This window comes from Mesoplodon mirus (assembly GCF_964341445.2).
Source record: "Mesoplodon mirus genome assembly, chromosome: 11".
NCBI classification, from domain to species: domain Eukaryota; kingdom Metazoa; phylum Chordata; class Mammalia; order Artiodactyla; family Ziphiidae; genus Mesoplodon; species Mesoplodon mirus.
The window spans coordinates 944,945-965,532 of NC_138987.1; the positions used below are offsets into that span (position 1 = coordinate 944,945).

Here is a 20,588-nt window from a genome sequence, read left to right on the forward strand (position 1 = left end):
CTCACTGCTGCGGCCTCTCCCGTTGCGGAGCACAGGCTCCGGACGCACAGGCTCAGCGACCATGGCTCACGGGCCCAGCCGCGGCATGTGGGACGTGCAGGCTAAGCGGCCATGGCTCATGGGCCCAGCCGCTCCGCGGCATGCGGGATCCTCCCGGACCGGGGCACGAACCCTCGTGCCCTGCATTGGCAGGCGGACTCTCAACCACTGCGCCACCAGGGAAGCCCGCCAACATTTATTGAGCACTTCTTTGTATCAGATTTTTTTTCTTGGTGCTTAATTTTTAACAGTTTCATTCCTCATAATAGAAGTATTATTATCATCCCTACCTTACAGAGGAAGCAATTGAGTCACAGAACAATTAATAATATACTTATAACTACTTGGATACTAAGTGGAAATCTGGCTTCAGATCTCTCATACGTATATGGATACTCAGTCTCACTAGTTGTCAGAGAAATGTGTATTTAAGTAATAACCAAATAATACCTTACAACAATCAGATCTTCAAAGGTGTGAAAATCAGATAATATCAAGTGCTGGTGAGGATGGAAAAATGAGGGGAGCCCTCTTCCACTATTTGTTGGAGTCTAAGCTGGTGTGGCCATTTTAGGGAGCAGCAGTAGTTCTTAGGGAAACTGGGTATGCTAACCCTGACATCCTGGCAGTTCTACTTTTGCACATGTTCCAGAGAGAAACTATCAAGTCCGTGCACATGGAGACACACAGTAGGATGCTTATTGCATTGATGTTGGGGATGTGAGGAGTTGAAAGTACCAGAGGAGTCCTTTTCTAGGGAAATGGATACCCTGGTATATTTATAGGATTATACTATGGAATGCTTGGAAGAAATTAGCTAGATTTTATATTCAAAAACATAGGTAGATTTCAAAATTAGTTGAATGAACAAATAGTAAATGTTAAAGAGAATGAGATTGTAACATAATACCATTTATAAAAAAATAAATACACACACATATATTGTGTGTTTTCCTGGGTATACTTACATGTAAAAACAGGTATGTTGGGTGGATAGAAAGTGCATAAAATTAGTTACAAAGGAGTGAAGAATGGTCTTGGAAATAGGGAATAAAGGGGAAACAGTAGGACACAGGGCAGGGGGAGGGGGAAGCTGGGACGAAGTGAGAGTACCATGGACATATATACACTACCAAATATAAAATAAATAGATAGATGGTGGGAAGCAGCTGCATAACACAGGGAGATCAGCTCGGTGCTTTTCAACGACCTAGAGGGGTGGGATAGGGAGGGTGGGAGGGAGGCTCAAGAGGGAGGGGATATGGAGACACGTGTATGCATATGGCTGATTCACTTTGTTATACAGCAGAAACTAACACAGCATTGTGAAGCAATTATACTCCAATAAAGATGTATCAAAAAAATCAAATCTAAAACAGAAAAGGAAACTTTCACAGATCACTGATGAAAGCATGGCATGGCATAAGCTCAGTGTGGGCCAAAATCTAGCCTGCTTTGTTGGTCTGTCCTTTGAATCTAAATCAGTACTTGGAGTATAACAGGTGCTCAGATAAGTAAAATGGGAATGAAGAATGAGTGTATAAATTAAGAAGAATGATCTATTCAGTTCCGTGTGCCTGAGAACCAATCAAAATTAGTGTCCCTCTATTCATTTCTTCCTTTATAGTTAAATACATGTTACATATAGGCACCAGGCCAGTTGCTGGAGATATAAGTGTACCAAACACATTACCTGCCCCTGAGGGGATCATAATATATTTAGGAAGACTGAGTGGAAAACTACTAATAATGTCAAATGTGATGAGTACTATATGATAGGAGTTTGCAGATTAGATTGGAAGCACAGAGGAGGAATGCGTGGACAATCGTGCATTCGTTCATTCATTCATTCATTTGACTGATGCTGAGTTGAGTTCCTGCTTTGTGCGAGTTCCTCTTTTAAGCATGAGGATACAATTAGGAGCTTTCTTGGAACTCTTATTATCCTGGGGAGACTGGCATTTATCAAATAACCACATCAGAAAACTGAAGGTGCAGAATCGCAGTTGTGCCACGTGTTCTCTCTGATAATTTATAAAAAAGGACGAAACCAAACCTTGATCTAGATTTGGATTCCAAGGATGGTTTCCCTAGAGAAGGGATGGGAAAATGCATGAGTCTTAAAAGTCAATTAGAACGTGGTCACGGCTATGGTGGAGGGTACATGTTGGGGGCAATATCAGGATTAAGTAAACAGTTTATGCACAGCTGGTTAGAGACTGACCACGTGGACCTCCTAGACCCTTTTCCTCCCAGAAAAATGAAGGTTTGAAGACAGAGGTTACGTCAGCAAATTTGTATTCTGAAAAGAACTGTCTGGCTACCTTGTGAAGATTGAATATAGAGGGGAAGGAATGGAATGGAAGTTTTGAAGTTATTAATAGTAGTTCAGGAGAGAGATGGGATCACTTGACTTGGATGGCAGTGGATATGGAGAGAAGTGATGGATTAAAAATCTATTTAAAAAGGTAAAATTAAAAGGGCTTGATTGATGGATTAGATTTGGGATAGTGTGTTGTAGTGGAAGGGAGATCAAAAGTGACCTGAGCAGGATAAGGAAAAACAAAACCACATCAGAAGCATTGCGGTAAAACTATGAAACACCAAACTCAAGAAAAAAAGCCTTAAAGGCAGCTGGAGACCATTTTGTAAGATGTATAATGATATCGTGGTTAAATTAAAAAATATAGTTTTGGAGATGTATATGGTATGAGTGAAATGACATAATGTCTGTGATTTCCTTTAAAATACTTCAGGTGAAAAAAGAAAAAGATAGATGAAGCAAATTCTTGATAATTGTTGAATCTAGGAGATGATAATACAGGGGTTCATTATACTGTTATCACTGTTTCTTTCTGAAAATTTAAAACTATTCATGTTTTAAAAAAAGTAACCAGGGAGAAAAGAAAGATCACCTATTGAGGAAGGAATGACAAGTAGACGTCTCATCAGTGACAACAGAGTCCCCTAGATAGTGTGATACAAACTTTCAAAATACAAACTTTCAAACTTTCAAAAAGTCATGTCCTAACTGGGCTTCCATATTCTGATAAATTATTAATTATGAGTGAAGGCAAAATACAGACATTTCCAGAGAAAGAAGGACTGGAAGAGTTTTCTGTTTACAGACCATTGTGAAAAGAATGACTATAGGATATACCCCAGGGAGAAGAAAATTTAACCTAGAAAGAAAGAAGCAATGGTGAAGCAAGGATTGGTGAACCTGTTGGTAAATTTAAATAAATATCACCTGTGAAATAATAATAATGACTAACTTTGATGATGTAAAAAATGACTTATAACAGTAGTATAATGTGAAAGTGAAAATCCATAACAGCTAACATATATACTAGCCACTTTTCTCAGCCCTTTCCATGTAGTGACTAATGTAATTCTCATAATTCTCAAGCAATTACAATTAGCATTTTTATCATTAATTTAATTTTTCTGATGAAGGGACTGATGCAGAGTGATGGTTAGTAAGTTACCTATTAAATGTTAGGAAGAGATAGAGGCAGGATCTATATCCAGGTAGTCTAGCTCCAGACCTGGTCACTTGAAAACCACACTATACTAAATGTATAGTGTATTCAGGTCCTTGTGCTCAAGGCATGTAGAGATACAGATTAACATTAGACTGTGTAAAGTCATCATGCACTGACATTTAAGTGCAACTACTGAAAGAGTAGATAGAAATATTAGTTTATACAATTTTGAAATGACAAAAAGGATAAAAATGGAACAGAGAAAAAATGATAGATCTACTTAAAGCAGGAAAGGAGAAAAAAGAAGCAAAGTAAAAGCAAGATGGATAGCAAACATTGAAAAAGATAGTAGAACAGAACAGGAATCTATCTGTAGCTATATCTATATATCTGTCTACACTAAATTTACCTATTAAAATATAGAATGAAAAAGTTTTTGTTTTGTTTTAGTTTAAATAAATTGAACAAAAAATTGGATAAAGAAGTAAAATAAGATTCTATGCTTGACAGAAGATGCATCTTAAATATAAAGCCCACAATTTTGAATGTAAAAGGAAGGATAAAGTCAGTGATATTTGATGAAATATATTTTAAGGCATTCACATTATTGAGGCTGAAATTATAAGAGGATTTCACCTGGAAGACATGAACCCATATGCACCTAATAATATTGACTCAAAGTATTGATATACGAGGCAGAAGTTGGCAGAACTATAGATGGACAACCAAATCAATGGGCTTATGGGAGATTTTAATATCTTTCTCAGGAACATAAGGCAAAAAACCTAGTAGAGATTTAGAAGATATAAACAAAACAATATTAATCTCAATATATTTAGAACCATTTACTTAAAAATTAGTGGTTAAACATTGTTTTCAAGCATCTAGATCCATTGCTTAAAAACTTCGTTAATTACTGGTCTAGAAAAAATCTGAAGAAATACCAGGAATCTGTCAAATGGCCCAGGCTTTTGGCAATAATGTTAGATAGGAATAATAAAGAAAAGTAACCTGGAAATCACATACATTAGGAAGTTAACGACATACTTCTAAATAATTTATGGGTCAAATAGGAAGTTATGAAATATTTAGAAATTAATGAAAAATGAGAACACTGCTTATTAAATTTCATGGATGCAAGTAAAAGCTATACTTAGAAGGAATTTATAGCCTTAAAGAATATAGTATAAAGAGCCTTAAGGATCATATTAAAACATGAATGATTTAAAATTCATCAGCTGATCATTTTATTGAAACATTTAGAGAAATAACAGAGTATAATGAAAGAATCAGGAAAATAATAAAGATAAGATTAGAAATCAATGAAATAAAAAACTAAGAAATAATAGAAGGCTTAATGAAACCATAAGAGAATTCTTTGGAAAGACTATTAGACATACCTCTGACAGTTTTAATCAAGAGAAAAAAGAAAGTACAAATATTATTAGAATTGAAATAACTCTAGATGGAGAGATTTCAAAAATAGAGAATATTATGGAGAAATTTTTTCTCATGCTTTTAAAACTTAGATGAAATGCATAATTTTAAGAAAAATATGAATTATCAATAACGATAGATATAGTGAATCACTAATCAAAATCTGTCCTCTCACACACAAAACCACCAGGTTACACAGTTTTATAGGTGTGTTTTAGTTAAAACACTATCTGGGAAAAGGTAAATCTTAAACAAACGAAAAGCTTCCCAACATATCTAAGTAGGTTACCCCGCCCCCACCCTCACCCCAGGAAAGCAAACGGTTAACACTAGAAAATTTATTATTATGATTCACTATCCTAATGGAACACAGGAAAAAAAGAAGAAAAACATCATCTGAATAGATACGATGCAAGCATTAGAAACATCCAACACTATTCATGACAATTCTTGGCAAACAATGAATAGAAGGGAATTTCCTTATCTGGCAGCAAGAATTATAGTTGGTAGTGAAACAGTAGAAGCATTCCAAATAAAGCGAAAAATAAGATAAGGATGCCTTCTTTCACTGCTTTTTAAAAAAATTTGGCATTGTTCTAGAAATCTTGACTGAGACCAGCCAACACAAAACAATGCAGAAAAACTATTAGAGTTATTTCAGACAGTTGGCTAGTTTCAAAGTCATTTTACTAAAATCAGTAAGTGGCTAATTTCAGAAACAATAGATTAGAAATATGATTTTTCAAATCCCATTCACAGTGACAACAAACCGTAAGGTATCTAGAAGTAAATCTAATAGAAGATGTGCAAGGCTTATATGAAAGAAATTGATAAACTTAAAGATGGGATAAAGACTGAAATAATCAAGAGATATTCCATAGGCATGGGTGTTAAGATCTAACATTTGAAGGTGTCATATTAACATGCAAATCTAGTGCAATTTCTCCAAGTCCCCAAGAGGATTTTTTTGTGTAAATGTGGAAAATGATCCTAAAATTCATATAGAATAATAAGGAAAAGTACTGGTCTTATTAGACCTCACAGTTTATTACTTATTTAGTTTTTTGAAAATTAAAAAAATTTTATTTATTTTTTGGCTGCATTGGATCTTCGTTGCTGCATGCAGGCTTTCTCTAGTTGTGGTGAGCAGGGCCTACTCTTTGTTGCTGTGCATGGGCTTCTCATTGCGGTGGCTTCTCTTGTGGAGCACAGGCTCTAGGCGCGTGGGCTTCAGTAGTTGTGGCTCGTGGCTCTAGACACAGGCTCAGTAGTTGTGGTGCACGGGCTTAGTTACTCCGCGGCATGTGGGATCTTCCCGGACCAGGGATCGAACCCATGTCCCCTGCATTGGCAGGCGGATTCTTAACCACTGTGCCACCAGGGAAGTCCACAATTTCTTATTTAGTTTTAGTGATTCCAGAATGTGCTGTTGGCACAGTGACAGACATACTGACCAACAGAAAACAATGGAGATCTAAGTTTGTATGAGAACTTCGTATATGGAGAGAGGCATTATAAATCAGTTGGGAAGGCAGGACTCTTCAATAAATAGTACTGAGACAATTGATCATCCACACAGGAAAAAATAAAATGAGATCACTATTTCCCATTATTCACATAAATACATTCTGCATGGGTTAAAGCTCTGACTATGAAAAGCAAAAGTTTAAAAATCTTAAATGAAAATGTAGGAAAAAATATTTTTTGACCTTGAGGGTGATGAAAGATTTCTTTAAAGAGACCCAGAAAGCAGAAACCCTAAAGGGAACATTTGATATTTGACTGCATTAAAAGTAAAACATTTTATTTGATCAGGGACATAATGTATAAGACTAGCACAGACTAGGAGAAGATTTTTGTAAATCATACACAGGCAAATGACTACGGTCCAGAATACACAAAGGACTACTATGAACCCTGAGAAAATAGGTAAATGATCCAATGGAAGACTAGGCAAAGGAACAGGGCAGTTTGCAGAACAGGAACATATAAGCCAATATACACTTGAAATGGTGCTTAACACCTGCATTACTAGGATGATGCAAATTACAACTAAAAACCAGACACCACTTCATAACCGTTGATGAACATACATTTCAAAATGTATGGGGATGTGGGGAAGCAGGGACTCTCATACATTGCTGGTGGGATGTAAATTGTATAGCTCCTTTGAAGAGAAATGGGTCATGCCCGTTAAAACGCAGGACAATTGTAACATGAACTGAAAGTCTACTGAAGCCTGTACTTCATGGCCACGGTTAATTCTGGAGTGGGGGGGAGGGACGTGGTGAGAGGGGGGTGTATTGCCTCAATGGAAGTGTAATGTTCTACATGGTTAAAAAACATCTGAAGCAAATGGGGAAAAATATCCACATTACTTAAATCTGTTAAGGGTATAAGAATAATGCACTTTTGTACTGTACTTTTCTATATGATTTCTCTATTTTGTAGTTTCTTTAAAGGAAGAGTTGAATGGAGAGGCTTGAGGACTGAAATGAAAGTTTTCAGGACACTCCTAAGTAGCTCTTCCTGGAATCTGTATCCACGTTGCTTACATCCTTACTTATTTTATATTTTTACTCAAATACCACCTTCTCAGTGAGGCTTTCCATGGCCTTTGACATTTTGTAACTCCTTCTGATTTACTTTAATGTTGAACACTTATTACTATTTAACATGCTATATATTATTTGTATTTATTTGTATTGTTTACTATTTATAGTGTATTATTTGTAGCATTTATTTGTATTGTTTGTATTTATCCATCTTTCCTACCAGAATATAAGCTTCCATGGTAGGGATTTTTATTTGTTTGGTTTCCTTTCTAGAAGAGCACCTGGTACAGAGTAGACTCTCAATAAATATTTATTAACTGAGTGAATGGACAAAGTAATTCTGAGTTCTGACCCCTAGGTAGTGGAAAGCTGCCTGCATCATTGACAGATCCACAAGAGAGGGTTGGTGCAGGAGGGATGCTGTGTTTGAACTGGATGGTGCTGAGTTGGAGGAGAAAGTGGCCTACATAAAAGTAAGGTCAGCAGGTTGCTGGAAAGCAGGGAATAAAAGGACAGATGGGACAAAACAAATTGAAACTGAATCCAACTGAGCCCTTAGCTCCTGTATTTACAAGTAGATGTTCTTGGGTGTCAGTCTTGCTGAAGAAATTTGACCAGGCATAAAATGGATGGCTTAATAAGGAAATTCTCTACATTTATTCTATCTCACTAAAAAAAAAACCAAACCTGCAATTCAGTTTACTACAAAAGATGTACTCTATCTCAGAGAGGGATTAAATGCTACCGTTTTATCTATGGGGTGTGACAGTATTAAACAACTTTTACTGGTTTCCAAACATTGGATCTGACTCATCTGTTGTTTATAGTTTATTGTGCAGGGGAAAGAAAGATTAGTTTTTCGAGTTAAAAATAATAACAGTCATGTTGAATGTATCTTCATTGAAGACTTTGATGTTGAAAGAGATTTAAGTAATAAGGATATATATGTTTTCCTGTGTGTTAGGCTTTTGCTACATATTTCTTTCCAGTCTTGAGGCTTGCTTGCTGTGGGGCTGAATGAACTAAAGGTTCTTAAGTGACTCTAGGCCAGTAGTTCTTCAATTTTAGTGTATATGTAATTCAGTTGGTAAGTTTGTTAAAATGAAGATTTTAGGGCCCCATGGAGAGAGGTGATTCAGCATTTCTGCAGTGTATTGACCCAGGAATCTGAATTTTAAACAATTACCCCAGGTGATTCTGCTGCAAAGCATAATGAGACAACACTTGGAAAATTATTGCTGTAGATGATTCTTTTACTCAGTCGTTTCGCTTTTGTGTGTGTGTACCAATTACATGCAATAATGTGTTCTGTGCTTGGTAATAATATATGTAAGTAAATCATTTGTGCCAACATTAGCAGATTGAAAGCTGTAAATAATTATGTCTACAACAGAAAGAGTGGCACACAGAGAAATACAAAATATGCTCTTATATGAAGCTGAAAATCTAACACAAATCAGTGTGTTAACTGGCATAAGATAGAAAAAAGTTATACTAGCTTCCTATTGCTGCTGTAATAAATTACCAGAAACTCAGTGACTTAATGCCATACAAGTTTATTCTCTTCCTATTCCAGAGGTTAGAAATCTAAAATGAGTTTTAACAGGGTTGAAATCAGGGTGTTGGCAAAGCTGGTTCCCTCTGGAGGCTCTAGAGGAGGATCTGGTCCTTGCCTTTCCAGCTCCTAGAGCTGCATGTCTTGCATTTAGTGATTTATGAGCTCTTTCTCCTTCTTTGCATCTTCAGATTTCTTTCTGCTTCTGTCATCCTATTGCATTCTCCTTTTCTGTAGTCAAAGCTCCTTCTGCCTCCCTCTTAGTGGAACATTTGTGATGACATTTAGGGCCCACCTGAATAATCCAGGATAATCTCCTCATGTCAAAATTCTTAATTTAATCACAATCAAAGTCCCTTTGATAACATTCACAGGTTCTAAGGATTGGGACATGATATCTTTGGGGGGTTAGGTCTGCCTCCTGCCCTTGTACCACCTGCTCCAGTCACGCCAGCTCCTTCCCCATCCCCCTTGGAGCCTCCTTTTTATGTTTATTGGCTCGTGCATCTAGGTTCTGGCTCCTTGTTTCTGTCAGAGTTCTGTGTGTGTTTATTTTCCTTTTTCTTTGCAAAAAACCCAGTATCTTCCGAATTTTAAAGAAGACTAATATTCTTGGGCTTTTAGCTTCTTGTTTACAACATACTTCCCTCTTTGTATCGATGTATTTTTCTTCTACATAGTGTCAAAATCACCTGCTCCCTTCTGCCCGGCTTGTTTTGTTTTATTGATTTGTATGAAGAACCCCCAAATCAAATTATATTCACATAGGCGAATTAATTCAGCTGTAATGGTGGAGAGTTTAGTGACAGCACATCATTGTTTTGCAGTTATTAAAGAAAGGGACTGATTTTTTTCAGTTAGGTGAAAGGAAAAGTAAATTTGTTATTGTTATTAGAGTGAAATTTGAAAGCCGTGAAATGATTTCTGTGTCTTCCAAAGTTCTTAATGTACTCTTTCAGTATGAACTTTTCTCAGAGAATAACTCTGGCAAGCCAGAAGGTTTATTTAACTTAACATGCCAAACTACAAATGTCAAATCAGAGCAAATGTTATTCAAGTCTTTATTTAACAGGTGTGCTGGTGCTATAAATTTTTTTTCCCTCTGCTGTATGGTGTAACTACACACTGTTTCACATAATTGTATAGCAACTACCACAATTCATTTTTAACACAACAAATAATTAAAACAGTCTAGAAGAAAGGCACTAGAGAAATTTAGTTTCACTGTCCTTTAAAATGACTCAGTGACTATAGAAAAACTTCTTTTCAGATTCTTCATCTACATAATCAGAATTCACTGCTGAACACCATACTGATTCTACAGGTATTTTGTAAAGATAAATAAGAAAATCTGTGAAGTATTTTAAATTATTAGAAGAAAGTCTCCAGAATTATTTAGTGTAAAATTTTATAATATTTCTGACAACTGCATGTGTTTACTTATTTGCATTATATTACAATTGTATATGTATTTTTACTTTTCCTTTGAAATCTTTAATACAGTGAAAGTAGAACATTATACATAAGAATTTGAATAGTTGTTTACTTCTCTTTACTTCCATGGTTCTCTGTCCCTGTTCTGATGAATCACCATCTCTATGGAGAGAACTTCTTTGAAGAGCCATTGTAAATTTGGTCCACACTGATTTTCTCAATGATTAGACTTAGTTGCTGTATCTCCCCACTGGACTGCAAGCTTCTTGAGAGAAGAGACCATGTCTCTTTTGCTTACCTTTGGACAGTCAGCGCATGACCATTAATATATGCTCATTAAATAGTAGCTAACTAACTAAATATCCCATTGATGATGTCATTTAACTGTCTTTGATGTTCTAATTCTGAGTTGCACAGCTATCAGAGACAGTCAGTTTGAACTTATCTAAAGTTTCCTACCATTATGACTCCTTTCTAAAGAATATTCTGTCCTAATAATGGCATATATCTGACATCAGTGCCACCTCTCCTACCCCTAGCAGCACAGATGGCATTTCACAGATCATGGCACTTTCTCCTGACAAGTGTAGATGTGGTGTCAAGTTTCCTCCTGACATGTCCTCTGAGAAGCCACTCTCAGTTGTCAGAATAAGTTGAAACTTAATTGCCATCCCTGTTACTGTGAGAAAGTGAGATGACCAGTGGGATTGATGGTATCTGCCTTTAGTATTTTCCCCCTTCTATGATCAAAACACAGTTGACCCTTGAACAATAAGGGGGCTAGGGACACCGACCCCTTGCACAGTTGAGAATCCATGTATATCTTTGGACTCCCCAAAACTTAACTACTAAGAGCCTACTGTTGACCCAGAAGCCTTACTGATAACAGTCAATTAACACATATTTGATATGTTATATGCATATCTACATGTATTTTATGCATTCATGACATACCTTACCTTTTTAAAAGTTTTTTGATATTTCTAGACTATGTGGTTCATGTTTTTTTTTCAACTTGTTGCAATCTCCAAAACATTTTCCAATGTACTTATTGAAAAAATTTCGGATATGAGTGGATCTGTGCAGTTCAAACCCATGTTGTTCAAGGATCGACTGGTCTTAAGATCCTATAAAAAGATAAAACAAACATACTTTAAATATAGAGCGTCCATGAAACTACAGAGCAAAGGCCACTGGGTCAAACAGAAGCCCCCTAGGAATACCTATTTTGGGCATTTAAGTTTTCTATGGGATCAAAAATATGTAGCTCCTAAACCTTAGCTCATTGCTGCTGTGTATTCCCACAGTGGTGGGGCCATAAAATCATTTTTTCCAAGGCCAGCTTCTTCTATTTCATATTGGCTGGCTACTATAGTTATGTCTGTCTGATCAGTACCAAGTTCATGGACAGTTCAGGGAAATAAAAAGAGGAACACTCGATTAAAGGATGGAGAATGACGGCTGAGTAGTTGGTGTGTATTTTCAAGGGAAGCAAAAAATGTCAAGGAGTTCAACTGAGTGAAGATTAAAAACAAAAACTTTTCATTATTTTCTTTTCAAAATAAGTAGTGACTAGATGAGAACAATTTACGCAAATTAGTGATGCACCAGCCTCTCAGGGTTAATATGATATATAGATAATGATAAACTATTATCCCTGGAAGGAACTCTGAACTGAGACCCAGAGAAGTTAACAGACTTTCCCAAGTTGACAGTCGTTACTGAGAAAGCTGAGTGTCACATCCCTGTGTGCCAGTTCCTAGTATAATGTCCTTTCTACTGGACCTTAATGTGCAGTTTGGTTTATATTGGTTGTAGGAAGAAGCTACGCAGAGGGAGAGATAAAGCCTGGTTAGCAATTTACATTTTCAGAGCTGGGCTCTTATCGTGGAATGTCAGAAGAGCAAGTGAGCAGGTGTAATAAAATTACCTTTCATTGCTTTTGAGTGATAACTCTGTTTTTGAAGATTTAGTTTCTGTGTTATGATTAAGTAGAACCTAGTTGCTCTAAAAGAAGAAAACAACTGATGTTTTTTCACAGTATAAAATAGATTATTGCACAGCCAACTCTTTTTTTTTTTTTGGAGTTTATTTAATTAATTTATTTTTTTATACAGCAGGTTCTTATTAGTTATCTATTTTATACATATCAGTGTATACATGTCAATCCCACTCTCCCAGTTCATCCCACCACCACCACCACCCCGCTTTCCCCACTTTGTGTCCATACTTTCGTTCTCTACATCTGCACAGCCAACTCTTGATTAACAACAAAGGAATTATCCAGTTTGTGAAATATTTTGGACTTCCCCCACCCCCAACCCCATCCTTCAGCTGGTCTCGCTTGTTCCAACTGGGCACTGGAGTGAGACAGGTACAGATAAGGTGAATGATTGTTCATTACTAAGAATGTGACTACAGTTGTCTTTATTTGGTAACTAAAGGACTTGTTCAATAGAATGTTAGGACCAATTGAATAAATCTCTCCATTTCTCTGCATCCCTCCTGCCATCTCTCCAGTCCAAACCACTGTCAACTTTCACTACGATAGTCTAACTTATTTCCTTCGTTTGAAATAAGTCTTAACTTATTTTCCTTTGTCCCTCCTCATCTATCATCTATACTGCAGCTAGCGTCATCAATTAAAACTTAATTCTGATTCTGTCATTCTGTGGCTTAAAATCTGTGACTTGCCTATGCCTATAGGAGTGAATTAGTATTCTACCATCTGGTTTACAGGCCCTTCTTTAATTTGGTTTGAAGTTTCTCTTTACGTATCCAGTCTTACCTATCACTATGTATCTCTTCACTTTTCTAATTTTATTTCTCTTGGACGTCTTCACAAGCATCCCCCTATATCTCAGTTCACCTGGTATAGGTCACTGACGTAATCTTTCTGACATGCAAAAGTAACTTTATCATTTTCTGGCTTAATATCCCCCCATGAATTACCACCAGTATTATAATTAAGTCCTACTATTTACTGTTGCCTTTAAAATCACTTATCATTTGGTTAACATTGTTGCCTTAGCACAGTGACACATTTGTATTGTTAGAACTAATAGATAAAAATCTTTGCCCTCATGCAACTTACATTCTTAGGAAAAAGGCAGTCAGAAGCAAAATGAATAAGTAAAGCATATCTTTTGTTAAATGGTGATAAATGTATGGGAAACAATAAAGCAAGGAAGGAGAATAGAGAGTCCTGGGGTGGGAGGGAGGACAGCTCAGAAAGCAAAGATATTTGGAAAAGTATATCTAAAGGAAGAGAGGGCATGAGCCGTGGAGATATCTAGGGGAAAACTCAAAGCCTTGATGAGAGAATCTCTCTGGCATGTTTGAGGAATGCCAAGGAAGCTAGTGTATAATTGGTGTAAGGTTAGTGTGGAGCAAAATGGTAGGAAATGAGACAGAGAAGTAAAGGGGATTAGGTTTTTATAGGGATTTGGGAGCCCTTGTAAAAACTTGGACTTTTACTCTAAATGACATGGGAAGCCACTAGAGGACAAAAAGAAGAGTGGTATGATTTGATATTTATTTATTTTATTTTTGGCTGTGTTGGTTCTTCATTGCTGGGTGCGGGCTTTCTCTAGTTGTGGTGAGCGGGGGCTACTCTTTGTTGCGGTATGTGGGCTTCTCATTGCGGTGGCTTCTCTTGTTGCGGAGCACGGGCTCTAGGCACGGGGGCTTCGGTAGTTGTGGTGCACGGGCTCAGTAGTTGTGGCTCGTGGGCTCTAGAGAGCAGGCTTTGTAGTTGTGGCGCACGGGCTTAGTTGCTCTGCGGCATGTGGGATCCTCCTGGACCAAGGCTCAAACCCGTGTCACCTGCATTGGCAGGCAGATTCTTAACCACTGCACCACCTGGGAAGTCCCTGATATTTATTTTAATTGGAACTTTGTTGTTGTTGTTGTGTAGAGAAGAGGCTGAATGGAGTAGGGGATGAGGCATCAGTAGGAAATTAGAGCACTCATCCAGGCAAGAAATGAAGGAAGCTTGGACCAGGATGGTGGTGGTGGGGTTGTAAGAAGTGATTGGATTCTAGGTATATTTTTAAGGTAGATCCAAAAGGATTTGATGACCAATTGAACCTGGGAGTGTGAGAGAAAGAGGGAAAACAAGGATGGTTTTGAGGTATTGGGCTTGGGCAGCTGGATGGAAAGGCTTCAGGAGGAGCAGGTGTGTGTGTGTGTGTGAGTGTGTGTGTGTGAGACAGAGAGACAGAGAGAGAGATTGGGTATTTGGATTTTAGATGTGTTAATTTTGAGAAGCTTATTAGATATCCAAGTGGAGATGTCCAGTGGGCAGTTGGAAGTCTGGAATTATGGGGTAGGTCTTCAGCATCTAAATAATATTTATAACCATGGGACTCGATGTTGTCTTTAAGGGACTGAGTGTAGACCAAGAAGTGATGTCTATGGATTAAAATCTGAGATTCTCCAACATTAAGAAGTGAGAGGGATGAGGGAGAGGATGAGGATGAATCAGCCAGGAGGCTGAGAAGGAGTGGTCAACCAGATAGAAGGAAAGTAAGATAGAAGCCAAGTGAAGAAAGTGTTTGAAAGAGGGGAAATGATCAACTGTATCAAATGCTGCTGATAGGTTAAGCATGTTGAAGACTGGGAGCTGACGGTTGGATGGTTGGATTTGGCATCCTGGGGCCATAAGTGGTGCTGATAAGAGCAGTTTTGGTGGAGTAGTGGGGATGAAAGCCTTGTTGCGGTGACTTCAAGAGAGACCAGAAACAGGGAGTATAAATGGGCAACCACCCTACTTATACCTATTGTCTCCGGGTGTTAAGTGCTCCTGTTCATTTTGAAAGTATTCTAGTTTGCATGTTAACTTACATGTTAATTCTAACTATATAGGAGACTCTTTCAAGGACCGTTGCTGGAGGAATTGTGGTCAACAAAGATTTTTCTTAAGCATAGTAAACGATACAGAGTATGTGTTTGCTGATGAAAAGGATCCAGTATGGAAGCATAAATTGGTGATATGGGAGATAAAGGGGAGAATTTTGAGAATAATGTCTTCAGAAAGGCAGGAGGGGTAGAGTTTGGAGGGTTTGGCCGTGGGTAGGAGCTCAGTCCTTTGTAACGGGAGTTCATTCCATTGTACTACAGGAGTCCATTGTAATGGGAGGGAAGGCAAAATGCAGTTACATTTCTCACGTTGTATTTTGCTGTTGATTTATTTGTTTGTTTCTCCACATATTGCGAGCTTCTTAAGAGCAGTAAGAGTAAATGTTTTGTTTACTTTCTGGCAGGAATTTTTATTGTTCTATTTCTACCCTCTAGTACAATGCCTGGCACACAGCAGGCGTGCAATAAATGTCTAAATGAGTAAATGAAGACTGTACTAATCATGTGTACATTTTATCTTCTCACTCAGATTGGATCATTTCCATCAAATCTTGACAACCAGATTGATTTAATTGTGCTTCTCTTGTCTGGGCCTACAGATAGCTTGACTAACAGGTAGAGCTGATTGACAGGAATGTCTGTGTTTCTACTAAAATTAATGATGCTCCTTGGGAGTAAAATCAGTGACCTTTTGCTGCATTATTTTGCAGTGGTCCATAAGGTTTTAACATGAATTTACTATTTACTTCACCTTGAACCTTCTGAAAACTATCTGTTCTCCTCAGTATCCACTTGGCACTCATGGCTTACCATTCATATGGCATGCATCACTATCTGTTATTATTATCTAATTTACCTTTATTAATGGGAAGTTCTTTGAGAATGAGGATTACATTTTCATTGCTTTTTGTTCCCAATAATACTTTGTACCATCTGTGGTTAGAGAATATGTCTTCTTCATCACTTAAAAATGCTTAGTCCAGGCCCTGGTGCAAAGCAGATGCCAAATAAATATTTGTTGAATGAGTGAATGCAGGAATGAATGATTCTTGTCTGTGGTATGCTACTGGTGCACAGGCCAGATCTCCTTTCCTGTTTGGTGTGCTTATCACCCAGCTCTCACTCTTTTGCTTCTAACAGTTCACACCTGACCTCTTCTCCCAAGGACTCTCCTTGGACCACAGGAGCTGCATCATCCAGATCCTTCAAGAACAAGTGCCTGGGATTTTATGGCTTCTCCTGGGTAACCAGTATCCAATGACTGAGATGCAGGAATATGGAAGCTCTCTTACCTCAAGGCAGCACAAACTCACCAGTGAAATTTACACTCTAGAGCTCCCTGTAGGATCAGGCCAAGGCCAGGACTTCACTTGAAATTACACCCTTGCTTGGCTTTTTATGCTGCCTTATATTGTTTTCCTTGCTCCCTTGTAGGCTTCTCCTTGAGAACACACTCATACTTTCCTTAGGGTCTGCTTTTTGGGAACTTAAGACATTGCATGTTTGTAAGCAGTTGACGTCAGGGGTAGGGGGTCCTAACCACTGTCTCTCTCAGAGTGGTAGTTTCTGCAGTTGCAGGTTGTGTCTCCTGACAGTTTTTGGTTTTATAGTCCTGCCAACCAAAACTGTAGGCAACTGTGAACTACATTTCGTTTGGTTGTCAGATGGGAAGTTGTTTTACAATTTCAGTAAATAATTGTTATTGAATTCAGTAAACATCTTATTGAATTACAGGTCTTTCTAACAAGGTCAGAATGTGTTTTCCTTGACTTTTTGCTCTTTTTGATTATACACATCTCTGTTGTCTTTCTTTAAGCAAGAATAATAAAGAGTTAATTATATTATCGATTTTTATATGATTGAATACAGCTCTCTTTTGTCTTCCTGTTGAATATAAAGATCCATTTCTACACACCAAGTAAACCATTTACTTTTTTAGTGATTTGCAAAGAACGGAAACGCCGTTATCTGTAAAATGGGATTGGAAGTAATGTGTTTTAGAACTGAAAAACACTTTAGCAACCAGCTGGTGGCTAACACCTTCATTTTATAAATGAGAACACTTGAGACCCAAAGAGGTTAAGTACCTCCCGGGCTCTCCGCTGCTCCACAAAATACGTATTTCTTATTCACAGAATTGATATGAGGATTAGGGACCACATCTGTGAAACACAGATTTAGCCTTTGGAAAGAAAGATACCAGATAGCTTTATGAAAGCTTTAAGAAAACTAATCTCATTTTAACCTTTTCTGTACAATTGTTAGTTTTTTTCAGTTTTTATGTTATTTGCCTCAGGCTCCTTTTTGGCCAAGGACTAGATAATATACAATGCTTGATTTGAAAATCAATATTAAGTATCCAGATTGTGTTAGAAATATGACTTACTTCAGCTGGTTTTGAAGCCAGGAACGGTTGCAGACAGCCTTCCAAAATGGCAATCATTTATGTACATGAAAAGTTTTCTATCCTACTTTGCATATTGGGAATAAGGACAATTGGATAGTTGCTTCCAAAGAAAAGAAGAAGCATAAATTATTTTTTTGTTCAGCCTGGTAATACTTCCAAAGCTTGTTGCAATGGAACTTTAACAAACCATGAATTTTCTCTCCTGCCAAGCCACCATATCCCGCCTGCTTTCAGCATAGTCAGGACACCGTTATACTAATCCACCGTACCTTCCTATCTCTAGCAAGCACACGTAAGTGATAACTTTGAATATTTATTTTGATGCAATATAAATCTTCTCTATGTCAACTTTTAAAGCTGGGAAACTGTGACTTGCTCAACTTGGTTACTTTAATTGTTTAAGTTTGGTTCTTTCAGCCACAGCATGCTTTGATATATGAACAAGAATGCTGCTTAATATTCGTCGTATTCAAAGCGATTTGTATAGGCTCATATATGCAGGGAAGATAAAATTGAAGGATCAAAAGGCTAAAGTAACTTTTCTATATATTTTTAATTAGGTACGCTTATATGCAAGACCTGATGCTATCAGAAGAGGATCCGGGGACTATGCTCTCCATATAACAAAGAGATTAATAGAATTTTATGAAGACTACTTTAAAGTGCCCTATTCCTTGCCAAAACTAGGTAAGAATTTTCTTGGTTATTTTATTGTAAGGGCTTCTTGAAGGTGGAATTTCTTCTTCATGCATTTATTTGAGACATCCAGAAACATGAACATTCTAAGGGTTATATTTTTAGAGAAGATGAGCACAGAACACAGTTTCTTCTGAAGAGGTAACATAAAATTCAGTGTTTTTAAGTCTTGCCAAAAAGTGCTTATAGGAATTAAGAAAGGCATTATGTGAGTTTAAGATTCCAGAAGATAACCCAAATAGCTAATTTGTGGAGTAAGCACTACAGAGGGGTGCTTGCCAACATCTTGTTTACTCTTCACAACTACTCTGTGGGTAGGTACTGTTAGAACATTTTGCACATAAGGGAATTGAGACCTGGGAGTCTTTCATTTACTCAGACAGCCAGTAAGAAAAGGAGTTGGGATTTCAAGCTAGGGCTTGATGACTCCCAGAACTATACAATATTTTACACTAAGAAGCCACTCATTGATCAGTTTCTGTTTCCTAATTCTCACACGTCAGCCCTGAATGTATGAGCCATCCATTAGATTATTTTTGTTCAGTCATATTTTGAGTACACAGTTACAGTAAATAGAATAAAAACAAGAGAGGAGGAAAATTGCAATGATGGAGACTGTGTTCACCATGAATATGTTTACATTTCTTTCTTTTACAAAGTGAGTAGGTTCAATAATTATTTGTTGAATGAGTACATGAATGAATTTTGGTATCCTAATTTGCATGAAGCTGCTGCTTTTACGGGGAGTGAACTGTGATGCTCCAGGAAGTTAGAAAGGGTATATCTATACCCATTAGAAATGCTGAAGCTATTTTTTCTCCTCAGAAAACCGGTTTGGAAATATTAATATCACAACCGTTTGTTCTTCCCCCCTCCTCCCCCATCCATTTTCCTTCGCAGGAGTGTTCTTAATCAGCATCCACATAAAAGTTATCACTCATTGACAAAAATAAAGTGCTTACCTGGTCAAAAGTATTAGCGTTTGAACCGCAGGTTCTTGTCTCTGGACATGGGCCTATTTCACTAAAGTACCTGCCTGCTGTGTAGCTTTATTGGTCTTATAATCAGTGATTCAGAAAGTAGATAGAATAGTTGATATTGTTATCAGTGGGTGTAGCATACAGTTTTAGTGAGTGATATTACAGAATTCTGAGGTCTTTTGAAACGTGTGCTCTTAGAATCCCTAAGATTTTCTTTCAAATTTCTAAACAGAATTTTATTTCAAATAGGATCTATGTTTTATTTTGTTTTGTTCTTCCTTCTTTATTTTCCCCTCTATATCAACTTCCCTATTAGAATCTGTTACACTGAAATCTCCCTGGTAGGCACCCAAGGCAGAAAGGAAGACCTGACTTCATTTGCATGGCGGTGACACTGTTCTCTACACCAGGTAAAACAGGATGGGAACTTCCCAGCTTGACCCTAATGTAAAATTCACGAGTGCTTATGTTGCACGTTCAGCAAGAGAAATAAAATGTGAATCTTTGTCCCCTTCAGACCAGTAATTAGTAGAGGAACTCAATTTATAACTTCAGGGGGTTCCATGTAACTGTCAGCTTGCAGCAGGAAGCATTTCTGTTCCTCTCCTTCACTCACAATTGAACTATGCAGTCTTTCATCTGTAGAAAAGAGCTTTGTTCACTGTTACTATTACTTGTTAAGCTACCTTATGGTGTATATAATTGAATGATTTGACTAATCCCAGCACACTCCATTTTATGTATCTAGTGGAGTTTCCACATCCCCTGCACTTTGTAAAATTTCTCTTGAAGTTCTACTTATTTAATATACCTTTAAATATTTAGAGCTGTATGTTAATGGATTTATAAATATACTTTCTAAATGCTGCCTACATAAAAATTCCGAAGCACAGAAGCATTTTGACAAATCCTTACTTTCTACTATACATAACAAATTATATTTTAAATGAATTCTATGGACATTAACTCAGTCTTTGTAAATGATGAATGTAGATGTATCCTGGGTATCAGCTGTATCTGCCTTGACTTTTTAGATCTAAGATGGTTTCCAAGGCACCTATTCTTCCCTCCCTCCCCCCTCCCTCCCTCCTTCCTTCTTCCTTCCCTCTTTCCTTCCTTCCTTCCTTCCTTCCCTCCTTC

General features: G+C 37.4%; 1 protein-coding gene across 1 annotated transcript in view; it reads left to right on the forward strand.

Moving 5' to 3' along the window:
- The window catches only part of TRHDE (thyrotropin releasing hormone degrading enzyme), a gene marked incomplete at its 5' end in the record, with an annotated part of 402,285 nt that overhangs the window by 117,134 nt on the left and 264,563 nt on the right, over positions 1-20,588 (forward strand). Inside the window, one exon of the mRNA XM_082636310.1 lies at positions 18,333-18,459. Coding sequence (XP_082492436.1) covers positions 18,333-18,459 — 127 coding nt within the window. The remainder of the gene's footprint in view (positions 1-18,332; positions 18,460-20,588) is intronic.